This window comes from Typopeltis vanoorti, chromosome 16 (genome assembly GCF_054136105.1).
Source record: "Typopeltis vanoorti isolate ZY-2024b chromosome 16, IOZ_Tvanoo_1.0, whole genome shotgun sequence".
Classification (NCBI taxonomy): domain Eukaryota; kingdom Metazoa; phylum Arthropoda; class Arachnida; order Uropygi; family Thelyphonidae; genus Typopeltis; species Typopeltis vanoorti.
In genome coordinates, this window is record NC_143564.1 from 100601034 (window position 1) to 100622660 (window position 21627).

General features: G+C 35.3%; 1 protein-coding gene across 4 annotated transcripts in view; it reads left to right on the forward strand.

Moving 5' to 3' along the window:
• Rbcn-3A (rabconnectin-3 alpha) overlaps nt 1-21627 on the forward strand; it is a 984230-nt gene that overhangs the window by 543332 nt on the left and 419271 nt on the right. For all 4 annotated transcript variants that reach the window (XR_016549602.1, XM_090406519.1, XM_090406521.1 and 1 more), the window contains exons 36-37: nt 3773-3852; nt 21317-21473. Coding sequence is in view for 3 of the 4 variants with exons in the window: in XM_090406519.1 (XP_090262645.1) it covers nt 3773-3852; nt 21317-21473 (237 nt within the window). In the remaining variant the exon portion in view is untranslated. The remainder of the gene's footprint in view (nt 1-3772; nt 3853-21316; nt 21474-21627) is intronic.

The window sequence follows — 21627 nt, forward strand, 5'->3', positions numbered from 1 at the left end:
AGTATAAAACAGAATATTTTGAAGTAGAGACATGATTGGAAAAAATAAATAAATAAATAAAAATAAATAAAATAATGAGTAATCTTGATTAGACTTTCCCAGATTTTTGATATAATTATACAGTCATTACAATTCAGGTTGGGACGATGGAGCAAGGCCTCCATGCTTTCATTGAACAAACGTTCGAACCTATAACGGGATCTATGTAAGAGGCGAGTCCTGGACCAAAAGATGCTGTGGTCAGTTTCAATCCCGTGTTGAGCCAATCCAGACTTTTCAGGTTTGTTGTGAAGAATGGAGGATTGATGTTCTTGGATTCTTTTTTCAAGAGAAAGAATGTCCAGTCTGTTCAACCATCTTTTTGGGTAAGATATATAGATGACATCTTTACTATTTGGCCTCACAGCAAAAACTTTTTACCTTCTTTTTTAAACAGTATTAATTCCTTGCATCATCGTATAAAATTTACTATGGAAATAGAAGAAAACAGCCAGTTATCTTTTTTAGACGTTCTCCTCATCCGGTCACCTTCAAATATTCTTATTACTACGGTATACAGGAAACCAACGTTCACAGGTCGTTATATTCTTAAGGAATCAGCCCATCATCCATGTCAAAAAACAGGAATTATAAAATGCCTCATCAGAAGAGCCAAAACTAATTGTTCTACTTTTGATTATCTACAAAAAGAACTTTCTACTATCCAAGTACTTTTTTTAGAAACGCCATTGAGTATCATGTGCTTTTCTAAAAAAAAGTACTCGACATCTTCTCAAGTCTTATAATCCTCCACAAAACAACGTTTCAATACGTCGAGTGCCTATTCCTTATATCTCCGGTATTTCAGAACCTATCGCAAGAATTTTAAAGAAATATGATTTAACAACTACGTATTCACCTTTTAACAAATTGTCTTCTCATTTTCCTTCTCCTAAAGACAAACACTCAACTTTAGAAACGCCATTGAGTATCATGTGCTTTTCTAAAAAAAAGTACTCGACATCTTCTCAAGTCTTATAATCCTCCACAAAACAACAATGTTTCAATACGTCGAGTGCCTATTCCTTATATCTCCGGTATTTCAGAACCTATCGCAAGAATTTTAAAGAAATATGATTTAACAACTACGTATTCACCTTTTAACAAATTGTCTTCTCATTTTCCTTCTCCTAAAGACAAACACTCAACTTTATCTCTTCCTGGAGTTTATCAAATTCCTTGCAACTGTGATCTCTCCTATTTTGGACAGATTGGACTTTCTCTTGAAAAAAGAATCCAAGAACATCAATCCTCCATTCTTCACAACCTGAAAAGTCTGGATTGGCTCAATACGGGATTGAAACTGACCACAGCATCTTTTGGTCCAGGACTCACCTCTTACATAGATCCCATTATAGGTTCGAATGTTTGTTCAAGGAAAGCATGGAGGCCTTGCTCCATCATCCCAACCTGAATCGTAATGACTGTATATCTATATCAAAAATCTGGGAAAGTCTAATCAAGATTACTCAATGTTTTTTTTTTTTTTTTTTCAATCATGTCTCTACTTCAAATTCCGTTTTATACTTAATACTTAGTGATATAACATCATGCGGCATGTTCTATTTTTAACGATTTTAAAACTGTTCTTCTAATACCGCTGAGGATGGTCTGCTATTTCCAGACCGAAATATTTGGTCAATTAAATATCTTTCTTGTGTTTACGTGCATATATCATTCAGTCTTATGTCACAAGTATCCTTAAAACAGCATAGCCTTAGGTATTACTAAGCGCTGAGCCGACATGATCCTCACACAAATAAGACCATTAAAAAAAGACTCGCTTCCAAACCCCCTGTTAGTTTCACAAGTTGACAGTGCCCCGAAGATATATAAAGTGGAAATTTCTTCGAAATCTATTGCAGAGGATTCAACAACCTCTAATCACTTTAATATATGCTAGTAGCACTGCACATAAGGAGAAACAGAAATCTAATAGAATAAATAAAAAAAAATTATCATTGAAATAATGAAAGAATTAGCGATACAACCAGCAGACCTTCTCTCAAACCTAGATGTCACTGCTGACAAAAAAATTTTAGAAAGATTTTGAATTGTTTCAAAATCTTATTTCCACTGGAGACATCATCTGACTGTTCAAACATTGTAGAAAAACGTTCTTCCATTTCAAGAAAACTACTGTGAACAAAAACACGGTTATGCCACAGACTCATCTCTGTCTCTGCTTATAGACAGTTTACTTAGGGAATAATTTGAATAACACAAAACATTGAAAAACTACCATCGTAAACCGAAAATGTGTTTGTTATGTGGATGAAAATACTTGTATCTGGCCAGGTTCAACATAACAAATAGGAGAATTCACAGATTGCCTGAACATCCTATATCTATGCATATGGAAATGGCAGGGTTTTCCCTCCTGGAAACTCTGGTTTTTCATCCTGCAAAGCAGGCAAACTGACAATAGAATGCATGCAATCTACCTCTGATGCCATCTGTTCACTCCGGTAATTTTTTTCACAACTCTCATGTTTGTCATCTCAAGGCTTTGATCAACTGTTTTGATTTCTAACCTAGCTCTCAGATTCATAAGTTAAAATTGGTTTGAAGTGTCTTGTGTACCGCTAGTTTAATGTTTTGAAGAATTTCCCTCTTATTCTATATAAATTTGTTCAGTGGATTTACTACTACACCAGCATTAACTCTGTTGTCTTTAAATAGGTATCAGCAAGTTGTGTAGTAGGGGAGCAGTATTTATAGCTTCAAGAATAGGCTGGCTGCATAAGCACATGAATGTGGCTATCATTGCAATTAAAAGGCCCACTCATGTGCCAACACAATTTGGACAGTGGCAAGGACAGGATGCTCTGTAAATAGTGTTGAGTATATAGTAAAGGAAGTAGAGAAGATAGATACAAGAGCTGAGGTTAAGGGTTGAGAAGTTCTTGAAAATACGGGTCATGTTGTGAGAACTATTGTGATAATGGCATAAGAAATTATGGTAGTGACACAGAGCAAATTGATACCTATAAGTAAAAAGGTTATAGTTTAATATTTGTATGTTTGAGTGCATTGCCTCAGATTGTGGTAAGTTCTAGATCAATAATAAATGCGTGTGTGTGTGTGTGTGTGTGTGTGTGTGTGTGTGTGTGTGTGTGTGTGTGTGTGTGTGTGTCTGTAAATGAATTAAAATAGGGAAAAAATCATTAGCCTATCAATGGTACAAATGCAGTATAGGTTTTACAAATAAATACCTTTTGTGGGATGGAGCCACATAAAAATGTGAGGCTTTTGATCAGAACAGGTGGATTGTGATGGACATATTTGATTATTTAAGTTTGAAGTGATGAGATGTTGGAAATGCTCTCAAGAAGAGTAACCAAGGTAGTACAAATTACCTCACTCTGGAATCTTGGATATGAAGTTAGATGGAGGGAATCTTGATATAGGAGAGCTGTGGATATAGGAGAAATGATAAAATCAAGATGATAATAAATATATTGAATCCTTTTCTGCTTCTATGATATAAGTCTTCCAAAGATCAAATGATGTTTTTCACTCTTCTCCTTATCTCTTAGATTTTTACATCATTTTAAACTTTCATGTTTTATAAGTATTAAATATTTAAATTATGTAAGTCTTATTGAATACTGCTATTACTAGAATTCATTAATAATAAAATGCTCACATGACAGTATTAGACTATAATATTTAACTGTTACTATGATAAAATGTTGATTTTTCTGCATAATCCTTTCCATCATATATTTAGATTTCACAGATGAAGAAGATAAACAGAATACAAAACTCGACATCATGGCTCAACAGTTGAAGTTTATTGCTTGTTTAAAGGTAATATTTGTAGGGGGTTTGTTCTTATTTTATAATTGTTATTATTATACAGTTATCTCCATTGAGTTAGAAGACTCATCATAGGTCTCATTGTTCATACACACACACACTAGCTATTATTCACACAATGCATATCATACCTCTCCTTAAACACTTTCACTAACAAACCACTTACAATCAGGTCTCCAGAAATCCACTCATCCAATTTGCCACAGGTGAGTAAACCAGAAACAAGTGGTGAGTGAATTTTCAGCCTCGTTCTAAATGCATTCAAAATATATATATATTTTTTTTGCATAATTTATTTATTTCTCAAAAGATCTCATTCACTGTCAAGTTATTTGATCACAGATAGCTGCAAACGAATTCATTAGGGAAGTTTTATTTCCAGAGGGTTGGAAATAAAACTTCTGGATCCGAAATCCTTAATTTGAACACTAAAGCATTCTCTAAACATACAAACTATTGTTTTAATACTGACCATTTACAAATATCTTACATTATAGCCTACCAGTTTTGCTAGCAAACTGTCTAGCTTTTTCAAGGCGTTTATGTAAAAACAAAAACTAGTAAATGCAAATCGAAAGGAACATAAAAACGTTGTAAACAGACTAGTAGCTAAGGTTACACATTCGCGTGACAGAGACTGAAAGGATTTATTGTTCTTATTCATTCGCATGCCTGTTTATTGTAAACGTGTAATGTGATTACTGGCTAGCTGTAGTTCAGATGGATTTAGAGAGAGGATCGGGTTTTTCCACGAGCTGTTTAGAATGGTACCCTGATTTCTGTTGAGGTTTCCGACAGTTATTAACACTATTGTGGCTTCCTTGAATAAATGATGTCTGTAGTCGTCATCCAGATATGGCATGGAGCTGTTTTGCCACTCTATCGTGTAGTTAGACGTCAGAAAGGATGTGCTAAGCCAGAAGAGATACTTCTGTTGCGGTTTACATCACCAACATGTTCTTTTTTCTGATTTCTAAACTCCATCAAGTTTGTCCAATGTAGGCAAGACCACAGGAGCAAGGAATGTAATACAGTGGTATCTCGCTAATCCGAACTAATAAAAACTGCGCTCGTTCAGATTAGCGAATTTTCACCCAAGAGGCAACAATAACTAGCGTTTAAGACAAAAATAATCAGATTCTAATTGTACATCAATTTAATTCTGTAAATAAATGAATTAACTGATAGAAAAAATGCTACTGTACTGTAATATAAAACTTAAAAAAAAATACAGTATGCAAGTTTATTTTAGTAAAATAATTAATTTGTATTTACCTGTATTGTTGAGGATTCTGATTTAGTAAAATTGCATAGTTCAGTACATAACTTAATTTCCATAAAAAATATCACTTTCTTGTACACAACACACAAAAAAAAAGTTCCACAAAATTACACAAAAAAGTTTTTTTTTTTTTTTTATTTCTTTTGCTTCTTGGAAGCTAAACTTTTTTCGAATGCTTCTTCTCGGAGCTGCATTAGCAATATATTTTGTGGAATGGCGTATCATTGTGCTTAGCCCGTTCTATACATTAAAATTATATATTAAAACTGTCAACTGCTTTTTCGTGCTTTACTTTTTTTTCTTAGAGTTCTTTATTGTCATCATCGTCTATTAATTCATCCTGTAGCATCATATTTATAATTTAAGCATCTGATTTAATTTCGAATTCACTTTCGGTTCTGCCTGTAATCCATTCGTACAATGTGAAATTTCAACATCTGGATTTATATTTTTAGCCAAATTATGCCCGTTTTGAATATCCCATATTTGTGTATCACTCTAGTTATCTTCGTAAATTCTAGAAGGCCACAGTTTTTTCCATGACGCTTGACAGCAGTGATTCATTTCGACAATATAGTACGTACTGTACAGTATAAAAAAGCAAATGTGAACACACAATAAATCAAAATAGGCCTACAGTGTAACCATGCAATCGACAGTATGAAAAAAATATATTCTATACTGTAATAATAATTGTTAAAATAATAATTATTAAATAAAAATAATAGTACATAAAATAATAATATGTAATAAATAAAACTTTTTTTTTCTTTCAAATCGCAGTTCGGATTACTGGAGGGTTCGGACTAAACAGGTTCGGATTAACGAGATACTACTGTATATTCCTGGATATTTGTAGAATGGCACCTTATCTTTTGGGGATCTTAAAAAACTGTTTGATGCTGGTGGTTGGTTTGAAGACCACTGATATTGTAGGCTCTTAGTATTCTGGCTATTTGATAAGAAATTGACCTGATGAAAGGGATCACTACAGTAGAAATGTGCTGGGAGCGTGATTCTTCTTGTCTGGGGTTGTCACCATATAGATATTTTTTGATGATATTTGGAGGATATCCATTTTGTGATAATGTGTTGGCTATTAGTGAGAGTTCAGTCTGTGTATCCTCCTCTTATTGTTGTTGTATGTTGTATATATGTTGTATCCTCCTTTTCACATTGGTGAAAAGGGATACAACATCTAGACTGGCTAGCATATCTGTTGGTGCAATCTTAATGGCTTGGAATTTATTTACAAAATACTGACTATTCTTGATATAGGATTCTGTTGATCTTATTTTATTATTTAATAAGTTTGCAAGATGCTTTGTCAAAAGGTAAGTTGGGAATGATCTTCCATCAACGATTGGACAGAGAGGTATATCCTTTTTATGTATTTTAGGTGTCCCACATAGTCTTGGAGTGATGGGATGCGAGGATTTTAGTGTTCTCTTCACTTCTTCTGGCCAAATGTCAGAATTTTTAAACCTTAGAAATTTAGAAAGTGTATTGAGACATAATGATGCTCAGTTTTGACTACATTAGTACATAACGATCTCTTGATTCTGGACTTCATGTTAAAAATATACACAATTTTGTTATAGAACAAGCCCTTGTAAAGTTTTGTGTAGGGAGGGCCTCTGAAATTACTTCTGCTTCCATTTCTTATATTCTGTGTACATAGGTAAGCAGACCTATTCTCAACACTCCTTATGATAGAAAGGCAATCCTCAACTTGAAGAAAAACAAAGATATCATTATTACAAAGGCTGATAAGGGAAATTCAACAGTTATCCTTAACTCTAAAGACTGTTATGATAAGTTAAATGTATACCTTGATGGACCTGTGGTTTCAATCAGGATTTCTCCATGACTGCAGGTTGTAAAGAGTCCAGCTATTCCTGTCTTGGGCTTTTCTTCTCCATTTTCTTCTAACTTTCTTAATCATTGGGTCTTCCAACCTTAAGGCTGGTCTTCCAGGTTTCCTTTTGGTATTTCTCGGATACTAGTTTGTAACTCTGAGTGTCCATCTGTTGTCTCTCATTCTGGCGAGATGTCCTGCCCATCTTCTTTTGCTGTTGTACATTGTTTTTATTATATCTGTGAGTCCAGACTTCTTCCTGATTTCTGTATGTCTTACGTGGTCTATTTTGTTTATATTGCATATTCTTCTTTCTATTGCACATTGTTGTTATTAAGCTTTGTTCTTCTTTTAAGGTTGTGTTCCATGTTTCACTGCCATAAGTTAATGCTGGTAAGATGTGACTATTGAAAAGATGGGCTCTTATGTCTATATCTATGTTTTGGTTGGTAATTGTTGATTTTATTTTGTTGAAGGCTATCCAAGCAGCTCTTTTTCTCCTTGCTATTTCATTTGATATATCATTATTCATTTTTATGGACTGGCCGAGGTAGATGTATTCTTCAACTTTTTCGATGGTGTGAGATTCTAGAGTGATTGTATGATCTTTACAGTATTTGTTTTTCATCCATCTTGTTTTGTCAGGGTGTATTTCCAATCCAGTTTTTTGGCAATTTTGGTTTATGTTATTCAGCATTGATTCTAGGAGTTTGGGTGAGTGAGATATTAATACCACATCATCGGCGAATAATAGGATATTTCATATTTCACCATCAATGTTTACTCCATCTTTCATGTCAATTTTTCGAATGATGCTGTCCAGATTAGTATAGTACCAGAGTAGATGTGAAGAGATTAGGTGATAAGACATCACCCTGACGTACTCCTCTACTTAAGTTAATTTTAATTGGGTGATTGAAAAGGGTGATATTTGTTGTGCTTTCTTTGCAGATATCTTTTATGAGTTGGATGTATGCTTTTTCTACGCCTTGTTCTATTAAAGCTTGGAATACTGCATTATGCTCAACAATGTCAAATGCCTTTTTAAAATCTATAAAAAGAAGACAAAGTGGGATCTGGTATTCTCTGCATCTTTCTGTTAGCTGAGTAATAGTTTGAATGTGATCTATTGTTGAAAAGCCTTTTTGAAACCAGCCTGTTCTTTGCAGCTATTTTCATTGATGGAGGTTTGTATTCAGTTTAGGATGATTCTGGCAAATATTTTATGTATGTGTGTGCTAAAAGACTGATAGCTCTGTAGTTACTGATGTCTTCTTTATTACCTTTTTTATGTAGAATTATGGTCTTTGATGTTTTCCATTCAGTAGGTACTTTCCTTAATTGTATATATCGGGCGCCTATTCAACATATATCTAGAAGAAGTTGTAAAGAAGGCAATAGAAAATGAGCCTGGAATCAGTGTCAATGGTTTAAACATAAATAATATCAAATATGCAGATGATCTCGTCCTTCTTGCAAGAACCCCAAATGAACTACAAAAGTTGATCAACAAGCTGAACAAAACCTGTAAAACATATGACATGACAATAAATATACAAAAGACAAAAGTGATGAAAATAGGGAGGAACAGAACTACCATCTCACCACCCTAAACAGAGAACAAATAGAACAAGTATACAACTTCATATACCTTGGATCAAAACTAACAGAAACAATAGATGAACTCAAAACAATCAAACACAGAATAGCGATAGGATGGACCACCATGGGAAAATTACAGAAAATCTGGAAAACAAACAAGATATCTAAGCAAGCCAAAATCAAATTATATGAAGCAGTAATTATACCGACAGTCATTTATGGAGCAGAAACGTTGACAGTTAAAAAAAGAGAGGAGAAAAAACTTCTGGCATTTGAAATGAAATGCTTAAGAAAAATAAATAGAACAAGTTGGTAGAAAAGAAAACAAACATCACAGCCAGACAAGAACTATTGTATAAAAAGACAATAATAGAAAAAATTAGAAAACAACAGCTGAGATGGTGTGGACACACTGTACGCATGGACGCAGACAGACTTCCTAATGTCCTAATTAATACTTTTCCAACTGAAAAAAGAAGACCCGGAAGACCAAGAATTACCTGGCTGAAAGTAATAAAGAACATATAAGGAACTTTTTCGAACAGCAAGGAATAGAGAAGACTGGAAGATCCTTCTCAAGAGAAGACTCAACCCGTCTTAGACGGAAGAGAAGAAGAAGATATATCGGGCAAACCTTTCTGCTAGAGGTTTAAAGAGTATTTGTCCACCCATTTTTAATTCATCAGATTTTATACCATCAGTTCCTGGTGATCGGTCATTTTTCATATGGTGGATAGCCATTTTTATTACCATCTGTCCTACCTGAAGAAATACCATCTTCAGGTAGGACAGATGGTATTTCCAGATTTTCCAAATTTTAGTCTGGTACTGGAGCTGTGATTACTTGTTTAGATGAGTAAAGGTTCTCATAAAACAATTTTACTATTTTTTCCATTTCACCTCTGTTTATGTGTCTGTTTCCTTGATTGTCTATGAAGGCTGATGGTAGTGGTTGCTTTAGATTTATTTCTTTTTCTACTTTTTTTAGGCTACTGCGGAGCCTAGCTGCTTCTGCCAATTTTGTTGTTCTATTTATGTTATAGTCGTCTTTGATATTCTGCCTCAGTTGTTTACAAATAATTTTATATTCTAGATGATCTTTTCCTGTATCTTTCGGTATTCTTCTTTTCTTCAAGAATTCTATTGTTCTTGCTGATAGGCGTTTCCTGGTCTTAGAAGGAAGTTCATACGAGGTTCTTTCTTTGCAGTTCATTAATTTATTGTTAAAGTTTGTTAAATCTTCGTCGATGTCATTTTTTAATTTCCAGTTGGTTTCTTCCACCTTTTTTCTAAATTCTTCTGGGTTTATCTGTTTTGAGTGTTTTTTATGGTTGGACTGTGCCCGTATGCGTTCTTCATTTTTCTTATGTATTTTGAGAGTGGCCTGAATGAATCGCAGTAAGTTTTCCCAATGACTTTGACATTTTTTATTATTCTTTTGCAATCTGTTAGGATGAAATCAATTTCATTTCTTGTCTCTCCATTTGGAGATTGCCAAGTCCATCTTTTTCCAGTTCTCTTTTTAAAGAAACTATTAATAATGTACAGCCTTTCTGCTTCTACAAATTCTGCCAGGAGTTCACCTCATTCATTTCTTTCCCCTTTCCTCCACAGTCCAATGTATTTTTCTTCAATAAATCCTGTACCAATCTTTGCGTTGAAATCTCCACACACTATTGTGTATGTTGTTTTTTTCAGTAATGTTTCTCGTAGGTGTTCATAGAAATTTTCTATTTCTTCTTTGTCAGCTGTTGAGGTGGGTGCATAGGCTACTATTATTTTTATTGTTATGGATTCTGCAATTTTTAATATTAGTGTTCCTAGTCATTCAGAATGGATTGTACAAGAAATAATATTTTTAGTTAGCTTTTCATTTATGATGAAGCCAACTCCTCCAGCCCTTGTAGCGTTATCTGAAGCTCCCAGGAAAATTTAGTTGCCATTGTTTCATTTTGCTGTTAATTCAGAGCTTCTTCGGGTTTCACAGATAGCGAGGACATCAAACTTTACATTTTGCAGTTCTTGAAGCAGGAAATCAAAATAGTCAGAAGACAGAGTTCTAGTGTTGAAGGAACCAATAAATATGGTTGAATTTCCAGATGGTGGTCTACCTTCCTCTGCGGGATTCTTAGCACCCCCTGCTCTTGCAGATTTCTCCACCACCTGGGTGGAATTGCAAAGAGCTGCGCAGGACTGGGGGCCTTTTTCTTCTTCTACTTGCTGGCACCTTTACAGTGGTCTACAGCACTTCTCCTGACCATGGTTCTGAAGTGCGTGTTACTATCAGACAACTCCACTTATAAGATCCTAGACAGAGACCCCACAATAAAAAATCATAACGAAACAAACTAATCAGAAATTGTAACATTTGGCCAGAAGAAGCGAAGAGAACACTAAAATCCTCACATCCCATCACTTCAAGACTATATGGGACACCTAAAATACATAAAAAGGATATACCTCTCCGTCCAATCGTTGATGGAAGATCATCCCCAAATTACCTTTTGACAAAGCATCTTGCAAACTTATTAAATAATAAAATATTATTTAATAAGTTTGCAATAAGATCAACAGAATCCTATATCAACAATAGTCAACATTTTGTAAATAAACTCCAAGCCATTAAGATTGCACCAACAGACATGCTAGCCAGTCGAGATGTTGTATCCCTTTTCACCAATGTACCAGTAGAAGAGGTAATAAACATCATCCAAGACCTCTTTCCTCTAGACATTACACAGATGTTTAAACACTGCCTTCAGTCTAATTTCTTCAAAGTTAACAATACTATATACCAACAATTAGAAGGCCTAGCAATGGGAAGCCCACTATCACCATCTTGTGCAGACCTTTTCATGGAAAATCTTGAAAAAGAAATTCTCTCCACAATCTCTCCTAGACCATCTATATGGTGGAGATATGTTGATGATATTTTCATTATATGGCAAGACAGCTTAGAAAACCTAAAATCGTTGTGAATAAAATTAACTTAATACATAACAAGATAAAATTCACTCTAGAAGTGGAAAACAACAGCAAACTGCATTTTTTAGACATCTTGATAAAGAAACAATCAAATAGTGTCAAATTATCTATTTATAGAAAGCCTACCTGGAAGATATCTTCATTATACTTCAAACCATCTCAAGACACACAAACTGAGCATTATCCACATGTTGAAAAATAGGGCTAGAAAGTTTATATCAGAAGAGGAGGATACACAGACTGAACTCTCACTAATAGCCAACAAATTATCACAAAATGGATATCCTCCAAACATCATCAAAAAATATCTATACAGTGACAACCCCAGATAAGAAGAATCAAGCTCCCAGCACATTTCTACTGTAGTGATCCCTTTCATCAGGTCAATTTCTTATCAAATAGCTAGAATACTAAGAGCCTACAACATCAGTGGTCTTCAAACCAACCACCAGCATCAGACAGTTTTTAGGATCCCCAAAAGATAAGGTGCCATTCTACAAAAATCCAGGAGTATATTACATTCCTTGCTCCTGTGGTCTTGCCTACAACGGACAAACTTGGAGTTTAGAAATCAGACAAAAAGAACATGTTGGCGATGTAAACCGCAACAGAAGTATCTCTTCTGGCTTAGCACATCATTTCTGTACGTCTAACCACACGATAGAGTGGCAAAACAGTTCCATGCCATATCTGGATGACGACTACAGACATCATTTATTCAAGGAAGCCACAATAGTGTTAATAACTGTCGGAAACCTCAACAGAAATCAGGGTACCATTCTAAACAGTTCGTGGAAAAACCTGATCCTCTCTCTAAATCCATCTGAACTCAGCTAGCCAGTAATCACATTACATGTTTACAACAAACAGGCATGTGTGATAATGAATAAGAACAATAAGTCCTTTCAGTCTCTGTCACGCGAATGTGTAACATTTAATTACTAGTTTTTATGTTTTTCCATAAATGCCTTGAAAAAGCTAGACAGTTTGCTAGCGAAACTATAATGTAAGATGTTTGTAAATGGTCAGTATTAAAACAATAGTTTGTATGTTTAATTATCAAATGACCAAATATGTTTAATTTAAAGCATTCTCTTTTAATGAATCGGCAAAAAGTTGCAATTTTTAGTTGATGGTTATCTCTCTAAAAGTCATAATGTAAGCAATCATCTTCCTTTCTTCTCTCCCTTTTATTTTCTGTAAGGTTCAGAACTTTATTTTTCTTTCTCTAAGAAAGACTGTTTGTTTTTTCTTACTAATTAAAAACTCAACATGTTGTTACCCCTCTCCAACATTTGTTTTGTCGTCATCGCCATAACATAAGAAATGATAATTTTAAAACATTTTTCTTTCTGTATGAAAAACTTCATAAATATCTGCTTTTGAATTCCAAAAATCACATTTCTCTCACAGCAATATTATAGGGTCTTTTCACTCTACACATGCTCCATTATGTGATACATCTCTGGATTTCATTTCAGTCATGAAGCAATAAAAATGAGCCATTATGTGTTTTAATTCTGCAATCATCCCCAAGTCCCTGACCTCAGTTTCTTGCAATTTAGTTCTATTAATACAGTATATAGCTTGTGATCTCATCTTCCCCAAGTGCATCATGTTACACTTGACCACATTCAACTGGCATTTATTTACCTTTGCCTGTACTGCCAGTCTGTTTGCCAGTCTCTGCATCACCTTCAATTGCTATTGCTCTTCCCAGTTTAGCATATACAAAATAAACAACAGAGGACCATGTACTGATCCCTAGTACACAACTGGGTACCTGCCTTCTCTTGGACTTGGCTCTTCCATTAACCACTCTTTGACATCTGTCCATCAGCCTCCCTCTAATCCAAATCACCAGATTCGTATCCACTTCTCCTCTTTTTATTTATAGAATCCTATCAAATGCTTTTTCAAAGTATAGTTGTATCACTAATAACTATTTCCCTTATCCAACTGCATTGTCATTTGTACTATAAAAAGTAAGTAGATTACTAAGACAAGACCCAGAACCATATTGCCCCTTATAAAGTATCATATTCTTATTCACATCCAGTCATGAATTCTGTCTTTCACTTTTTCCAATACCTTAACCACCACTTCTGAAATACTGATTGACCCATAATTTGCTTCTTCTATCTTGGAGCCTCTTTTATGAAGTCAGACTATTTTGTCCTCTTTCCAGTCCATTGGCACCTTCCAAGTACTAAGGCTTAAATTAAAAAGCTTGATCAGAGGAGTTGATAATTCCTTTGCATGTTATCATCATACATGGGCCAATATGCCATCTAAACCATGGGCATGTTTGCTTTGAGGCTCTGCACCTCCATTTTGTCAACCTCTATTTTCACATCAGTTAATGTCACATCTTGCAGTATCACCACCTAGATGGTACTCATTTGCAAAATGATCACTTAGTAACTCAATTATATGGTTTGATTCTGTTACCTTCCCATCATTAGTGCTTTTTAAAGTCATCCTTCCATAGTCATTCTCCTTTTACTTGTTACATACCAAAAGAACTCTTAGGATTTCTTTTTTTGGCCTGATCTTTGAGCTTTCTCTCATAATTAGCTTTGGCCTTCTTTACCATACAGGTCTCTCTTCTTGCTTGTGCTTTGTATTGCTCATGGGCATGCTTATTACTTTTTCTTTATGCTTGCTCCACAACGTTTTCTTTCTTTATCTGCAACCCCTGCTTAATGATGCCATTCCAACTCCTATCTGATTTATCCTTGTGTCTCTGGGTATATACAGTCTGATACTGTTTTCTTCAAATGCTCCTTGATCACCTCCCATGCACCACCACCATCTCTCCCGTCCAAATTCTTATGCCATGGTGCTGCTGAATGCCGACTCCTCAGTTTGTCATAATCACTTACTTTGTAATTCTACATGTACCCATTCTTAACAGAAAATTCTGAATGTCTGGCAATATCTCCCAGGTCATGGATACGTGATCACTTTCCCCAAGTGATCACGTATCCTATAGCTAGATTGGTTATTACTGTTAAGTTCTCTAACCATATACAGTGTTCTCGAACCTCATTTCCCCTCCATGACATGCTATCTCAGGTAATTATCTCTCAGTAGTTGTATAAATCCCTTCCCTCCCTGTGACCATTCCCCTTCCTCCCAGTCTGTGTCCTCATAGTTGAAATCCTCCATAATAATTACTTGACCTGCACTTATCATGTTAATTTGCCAATGCATGCCACATACATTTATCCTTTACCCCCAACCAACCAATCATATAATTCATCCTGTTGGCCTATATCTCACAGTTGATGACCTCAAATGAATTTCCCTCTTCATCATTTTCCTCTTAATACTTCTGCTCTTTTTGGCTTTGATTCTTCTGTTATCATTAGCAATCCTCCATCTTGTTCCTTTTGTCCTCTCTGAAGATACTATATCCTTTGCATTATATTCATATGACTGTATCATTCTCAGGCAACCAAGTCTCACTAATGCCTATAACTTTTGCTTAAGTTGAGGTAACCAATGCCAAAAACCCCTCTCCTGTATTCTGAATACAGGAGAGGAGTGCAATACCCCATCTCACAACATCCCTTACACCTTTTGTTGCTTAGTACACTAAACAACTTAGGGAGTTACTTTCAGCATCATGGACAATACTTTCTTAAAATTCCTGACCCCAAATCCATTCAGATGCATGCCTTTCACTTTATATAATTCCTTCCATCCATCCATCAAGCTTTCTCCATCCCATCTACAAACTCCACACTATTTCTCCTGCATAATCTGTGAACTGACTCTTTTGCAATCATAGTTCTCCATCTCAACTCTCCACTATCATACTGGGGCAACAGACACAGCTTTTACTTTCTCAGTTTTCTTTTTTGCATGTACTAGCAGCTCTTTCATATCTTCTCACATACCACACTTGTCACCTGGTAAATCACTTTTACCAGCCAAAATAAACATCTCTTTCACCTTGACACTATGTATCCTTACATCATCACCAACTTACTTAACCTTGAAAGATTATTTTTCACTTGGTTAAACTATAATAAATTTAGTTTAATCCTTTATCCAAGTGTGAGCAAAGAAGAAAGAACAAAGAAAAAAAGAAAAACCTGAAGATATTTTCAGGTGCAAACTTTGTTTGCTCACACTTGGATAAAGGATTAAACTAAATTTATTATAGTCTAACCAAGTGAAAAATAATCTTTCAGCAAAGAAGAAAGAACAAAGAAAAACCTGAAGATATTTTCAGGTGCAAACTTTGTTTGTTCACACTTGGATAAAGGATTAAACTAAATTTATTATAGTCTCACCAAGTGAAAAATAATCTTTCAACATCTTTCTCTAAATCCAGAGTGATTTAATAATAAGGTGGCACACCCTTGGGCAGCTCTTATAGGTAAAGATGACCTCCATTGCTTCTGTCTTGGTGTCTCCACTGCTGGACCTGGCTCCCACTGATGAGACCTCAATAAAGGTTGAAACCAGTATGGGTATACCAGTTTCGACCTTAAGAGAAGTATCCCCATAATGGTGGGCGATACTTTAAGAGAAGTGGCTCTTCTCTTAATGCATACCAGTATACATGTCTGCAGGGAGATGTGCTTTGCATTATGGGAGATACTGAGACAAGGAGTGATGAGAGCTTGATCCACCTTTGCTGCAAGTTTTCCAGTGTTGTACTACCTTACCCCAGTCCTGAAGATATTTTCAGGCACAAACTTTGTTTGTTCACACTTGGATAAAGGATTAAACTAAATTTATTATACTTAATCTTGACATTAGGGAAACATGGTTTCATTCCTCAGGCACTCCTTATCAGTGAATTGCCATACAAAATGAAATCCTTATTCTCTCACTTTCACTCTTTCATATGCTGCTTTCTCTCCCCTTGCATCTCTCTCAATTCTGTATCATACCATATCCACCAGGCGTTTTTCCAACCATTCAGTCTCATCTTTTGTTCTGTGGAGAACTCTACTTAAGTGTGCTATCTTTTCATTACTGTCTAGTCATTCTCATCATTTTCCACCATTTTTTTCTTTCTATCACTCTTAATGCATGCAACATTGACCTCACCATTCACAACTACATTTTTGTATATTTTGTCTTTAAACTCACTGCTGGCATTCATTTTCAAAGCACCTACAGCAAACTTGCTCACCATTTTCATTCCCTCTTCCATAAATCTCTCATTCTCTGAAGTGCTTACATTTTGCTCATACTGCAATAAAAAATCATGCATGTTGAAATCGTTTGCCATTGTTTTAAATATTGGTGCCATACAATACAGAATACAATAAAACAAAAATAAAAGCTTTACAAAACCACTCAGTTAAGCACACAACCCTTAAAATTAAAATAAAATAATACTTTAAAAAAAAGCTTATTTTTTGGCATTAAAAATCGCAACATATAGCACCTTTAAAAATGGAAAATCTGCTGCACCTTGTGTTTAATTTTATTTAGGAACTTGCCATTACAGTGGCAGGGAGCTGAGTTCAGCAGATCATTTTCTAATCTGGCTTCCCATGCAATTTAAATATGCATGCTAATATTAAAGTTTGAAATTTTATATTTTTTCCTGTTCTGTTTCTTTGGCAACTTTTGTGTTTGTTTATTTCTTAGTACCAAATATCTTAATTATGCTATTTATAGTTTAACAAGTTACATTCTTCACTCTGATTATAATGATTTCATCACCCTCTGTTATCTTGATGATAATAGAGGGTGATGAAATTATTATAATCTACCACGATAACATGAATTTGTTACCCTATCTTGATACATTTGAGAAGTTACATTTTTATATATGTATACTTCATTATCTAATTATGAGGATGCCCTTATCCTGTATGCCAATAGTATAGCTTAGCTTATTTGTATATATTGTCATTTATCGATAAATTTTCTTTCAGTTTTAAACAAATCGACGCATTTCATGCCTATATACTAGTACAGTACTCTCAGGGAATGCTGAGATGGAGGAGGCCAAACCTACATCCATGAAAATTATCATGTCTGTGTGAAATTTTCAGGATAAGTTACGTTTTCTATTGAGTGCATTGCCAATATAATTAGCTTTAAAGATGTATAATTCTTTTCATCATTTGGGACTTCCATGGAGTTATATTAGAGTTATATTTCATGGAGCTTTATATTAGACACATCATAGGAAGCCCATCTTAAAAAAAAAAACAGTATCATACTCATTCACTGTTTGTGCTCTCTGCTCTATCAGGCAATGCATTCCAAGGTCCAACTACCCTCCATGCAAAATAAGCCACTCTCACCTTGATTTTCCTTTCTCCTTCCTCTTGATTTACCATATAAAATAACTCCCCAGTGTCAATCCTGTTACTACTTCTCATCAGTTTAAGTGTCTCATTCGTATCACCTCTTCTTCTATCAACCAAACTCTGTAGTTTGCATGTCCTCAATCTGTCCTCATAACTAACATTACAGTCCTAATATCATTTTTGTTATCCGCTTCACTCCCTCTTCAAGGTTAATTTATCTCCTTCAAATCTCGACAACCAAATCTGAGTACAGTTATCCATGTGGTCTGATCACAGCTTTATACAGTGGAATGACAAATCCTCTGTCTCTGCTGGTCATCATCCTTCTCAGTATTGCATTAGCCCTCTGAGTTGCCTTCATCACCTTTGCAGTTGTACACCCTTGAGGATGTACAACAGAAGTGTGTGAGAGAGAAGATAGTAAGTTGTCATTTCATGTAGAGATGAGGAGAAGAGCATTAATAAAGAATGGTATAATAGTGAGAATGTGTTGAAAGAGAGAGAGGCTTGGATTATGTGGATGCTTGGAGTTCATTTGATGATATAAAGGAGCTGTATTCAAGGGATGGACTACATTTGAATGAGGAAGGACATAGGCATCTGGAGAGAATGTTGTTCTCTGGGATAGTGAGACTGTTAGTTCAGAGAAACTATAGAGTTGTCTGTGTGGGTGGAAGCACCTGTTCCATCCATGAAAGGGGTGGTCTCTTCTGGGTAGAGACACTCAGGAAGTAGGAGAACGCATGGTTATTATGTATAGTCAAATGGAGTCTAGAGAGATTCATTGCTGTTTTTTTATACAAATGTCACAAGTATCAGGAATAAAGGAGATGATTTAGTGACGTAGCCTCAGTTGGTCCAAAGATTATTAAGATCAGTGAAATATAGTTGATGTACAAATATACGACAGGGAACAGACATAGATATAGTATATTTTGGAATGCATTATACCCTTATAGGAAAGGCAAACATGGTGGTGGAGTAATTCTTATGATAATTGATGAGCTGCCTCCTCTCAGAGAGGAGGAGTTGGAGTGAAATGGCACTAATAATTTTGTGAGTATATGGTGATGTTGGGGCGGGGGGATATTTAGTGACCTGTTTCTGTAGCCCAGGGAATACAGGGTTTGAGGAGCACAAAAAGTTTAGATGGCTGAATTTTACAAGTGGGAGATTTTAACTGCAGCAATATAAATTGGGAAAAGGAAACAGCATGTAATAGTAGTTAGGGAATTTCATGCAACATCTAGTAGAAGGAACATGAAGTTCAAGAGTTTTTGATTTGGTCCTAGCATCAGAAGGCTTAATTGGAACTGTCCCAAACTAATTTTTTAGAAATCAGTTTGCTACAGTTCCATGGGTGGAAGAATTGGAGGGTAGAGAGACTTGCTATTGCTGCTATAAATATTAGCAGCAATGGCAAGTTGCTCTCTGGCAAGTAGTCTTTGTATTCGGATATCCTGATATTAGCTGTCCTGCCTGTTTGGCCATAGTAGGCCATTTTACAGCTGCAAGGGACCCGGTATACTCCAGGTAGGTCTAGGGGAAGTGGCTGGTCTTTGGTGGAGCGGATAAGGGATGCCAATTTCTTATGTGGTCTGTAATTGGTAGTCGAGTCATATTTTTTTTGGATTTTTGTGAGCTTTTCAGATGTGCCCCATATATATGGAATAGTGATAGATTTAGTATAATCTCTGTTAAGAAGGAGGGGAGGGGGTTGTGGTTAGCTGGGTTTAATATCTTTTGGATTTGGGGGTTGTAGCCATTGGCTAAGAAGGTGTTAAGGACTGAACTTAACCATATCCTTTGTTTTGTGCTGGATAACTGTGATTGGTATTCCACAGATGGATGTTGAGCAAAAGAGATGCTCTGATTGTGTCTGTTTTTGTTTCTACAAGAATTTCTTTAATGATTTTGGTGATCTGCCAACTCTTCCAAACCTTTCAGAATGAAGAAGGGTGATATTTTCCTAAGTGGACATTCTTCAGTTGAGTGGGGTGTTAAAAAAAGGTTCTAGAGGAGCAGTATCAGAGTGGGACATTTTTGATGTTCTAGTCATGAGGTCATCAGTCTTGAGGAGAATACTCATATCCAGGAATGGTCACCTGGTTCCCACAGAAATATATATTTTCAACACAACTAAACAAACCCTATATCTGTGAAAGCAGAATATTTAATCTGCCCAGTTAGGCTGTACATCCTGAACCCTTTATTCTGCTTTAAATTACATGTATGTCGAACTACTTGTCAGTGTCCTGCTATCTGTGCCTAATGTGGTAGTAAACAAAACAAGAATAAAGAATGTAAAAATAAAACACTGAAAGGTCCAAATTGTGAGGGATATCACCAGCATACTCCTTAGCAGTCACAGGTGAAAGGATGAAAAGGAGATCCAAAAAATAAAAACTGAGCATACCATCCCATACTAGAAGGCAAATAGACTGTTTACTAATTTAGCCCACTAGGGGGCACTATTTAGGACTTTGGGCTTACTTTCAGTTGCCATGTTTCAACGTCATTACTCAGCGTACATCTGCATCCTCATATCGTATTGTGTTCTCTGATAATGGCAATTTGTCTTGGCCAAAATATCAGGAATATCAATTAAATTTATTTTAGTTAATATTAGTGTACATTATTTTTTAATTTACTTAAAAAATACAATTATGAATAGCAAATGTATTGGCCTTACTACCAAGCAGCTAAATAATAACAGTCCTGGAACAGATTTTGCATTTCACCCCTAGTAACATTCTTTGGGACTACTGCTTCCAAATATGAAACATTCTGATGGCTATCTGATAGCTAAGCACTCATCCAAATCATTAATCTGTTATCTAACTCTATCCATTTCTGATTAGTTACTAACTTGTGGCAATTTAACCTTTGCAAAATCTAGTCCGACATGTATCCTTTTTTACAAGTCTTTATATGGCTGGCCACCACCACTCATGTGATCACCTCATGGTCACTCTCTCTAGCTCTGTTCACAATCATATTCTTTTATGATAGGATCAGATCTAAGACACAGTCCTCATGTGCCCTTGATTACATACTGTTTAAGCTAGTTGTCTGAAAAAAATTATTTCCTTATTCCTTAATCATTTCCTATTTCTTTATTCCCAGATGCTATCTCTTCTTGCCAACCTATATTACATTATTTAAAATCATCTGTAATGACCAATTCTTCTATTGTTCACTAACTAATTTACCCATACATTTGCCTTGAACCTCCACATTCCACATTTGGAGATGTCCGAGTTTTTTCTAACTATAACATCGATTTTCACCTTGTAGGTATACATTTGTTCATGGACTTCAAATTGTAATAAATCAAAAATATAATTTGATATTGCTTCTGTCAATCAGGTTAAGTAGCATACATAAAAAAAATTTAAATATCTCATGATGTTTTTTTTCCCTTGTATTACATTGTAGATAATGATGGAAGAGTTGAGTACATTAGCAACAGGCTTTGAAGTAGATGGAGGGCAGCTGAGATACCAATTGTATATATGGCTTGAAAGAAGTGTAGCAGCCCTCAGAGATCTATGTAATTATGGAAAAGGTAATTCCAGAGTTCAGACTGGAACAGGTGAGCATGTATTTCCTTTTTGAGCTGTTTCTTTTACCATATGAATTTCATGTAAAATGGATTTTATGTTCATGTATCTTGCCTTTTTATACTCACACTTAATATAAGACGTGGTTTAGAATGTTCTATGTTTAGAAAAGCATTTTTTTTATCA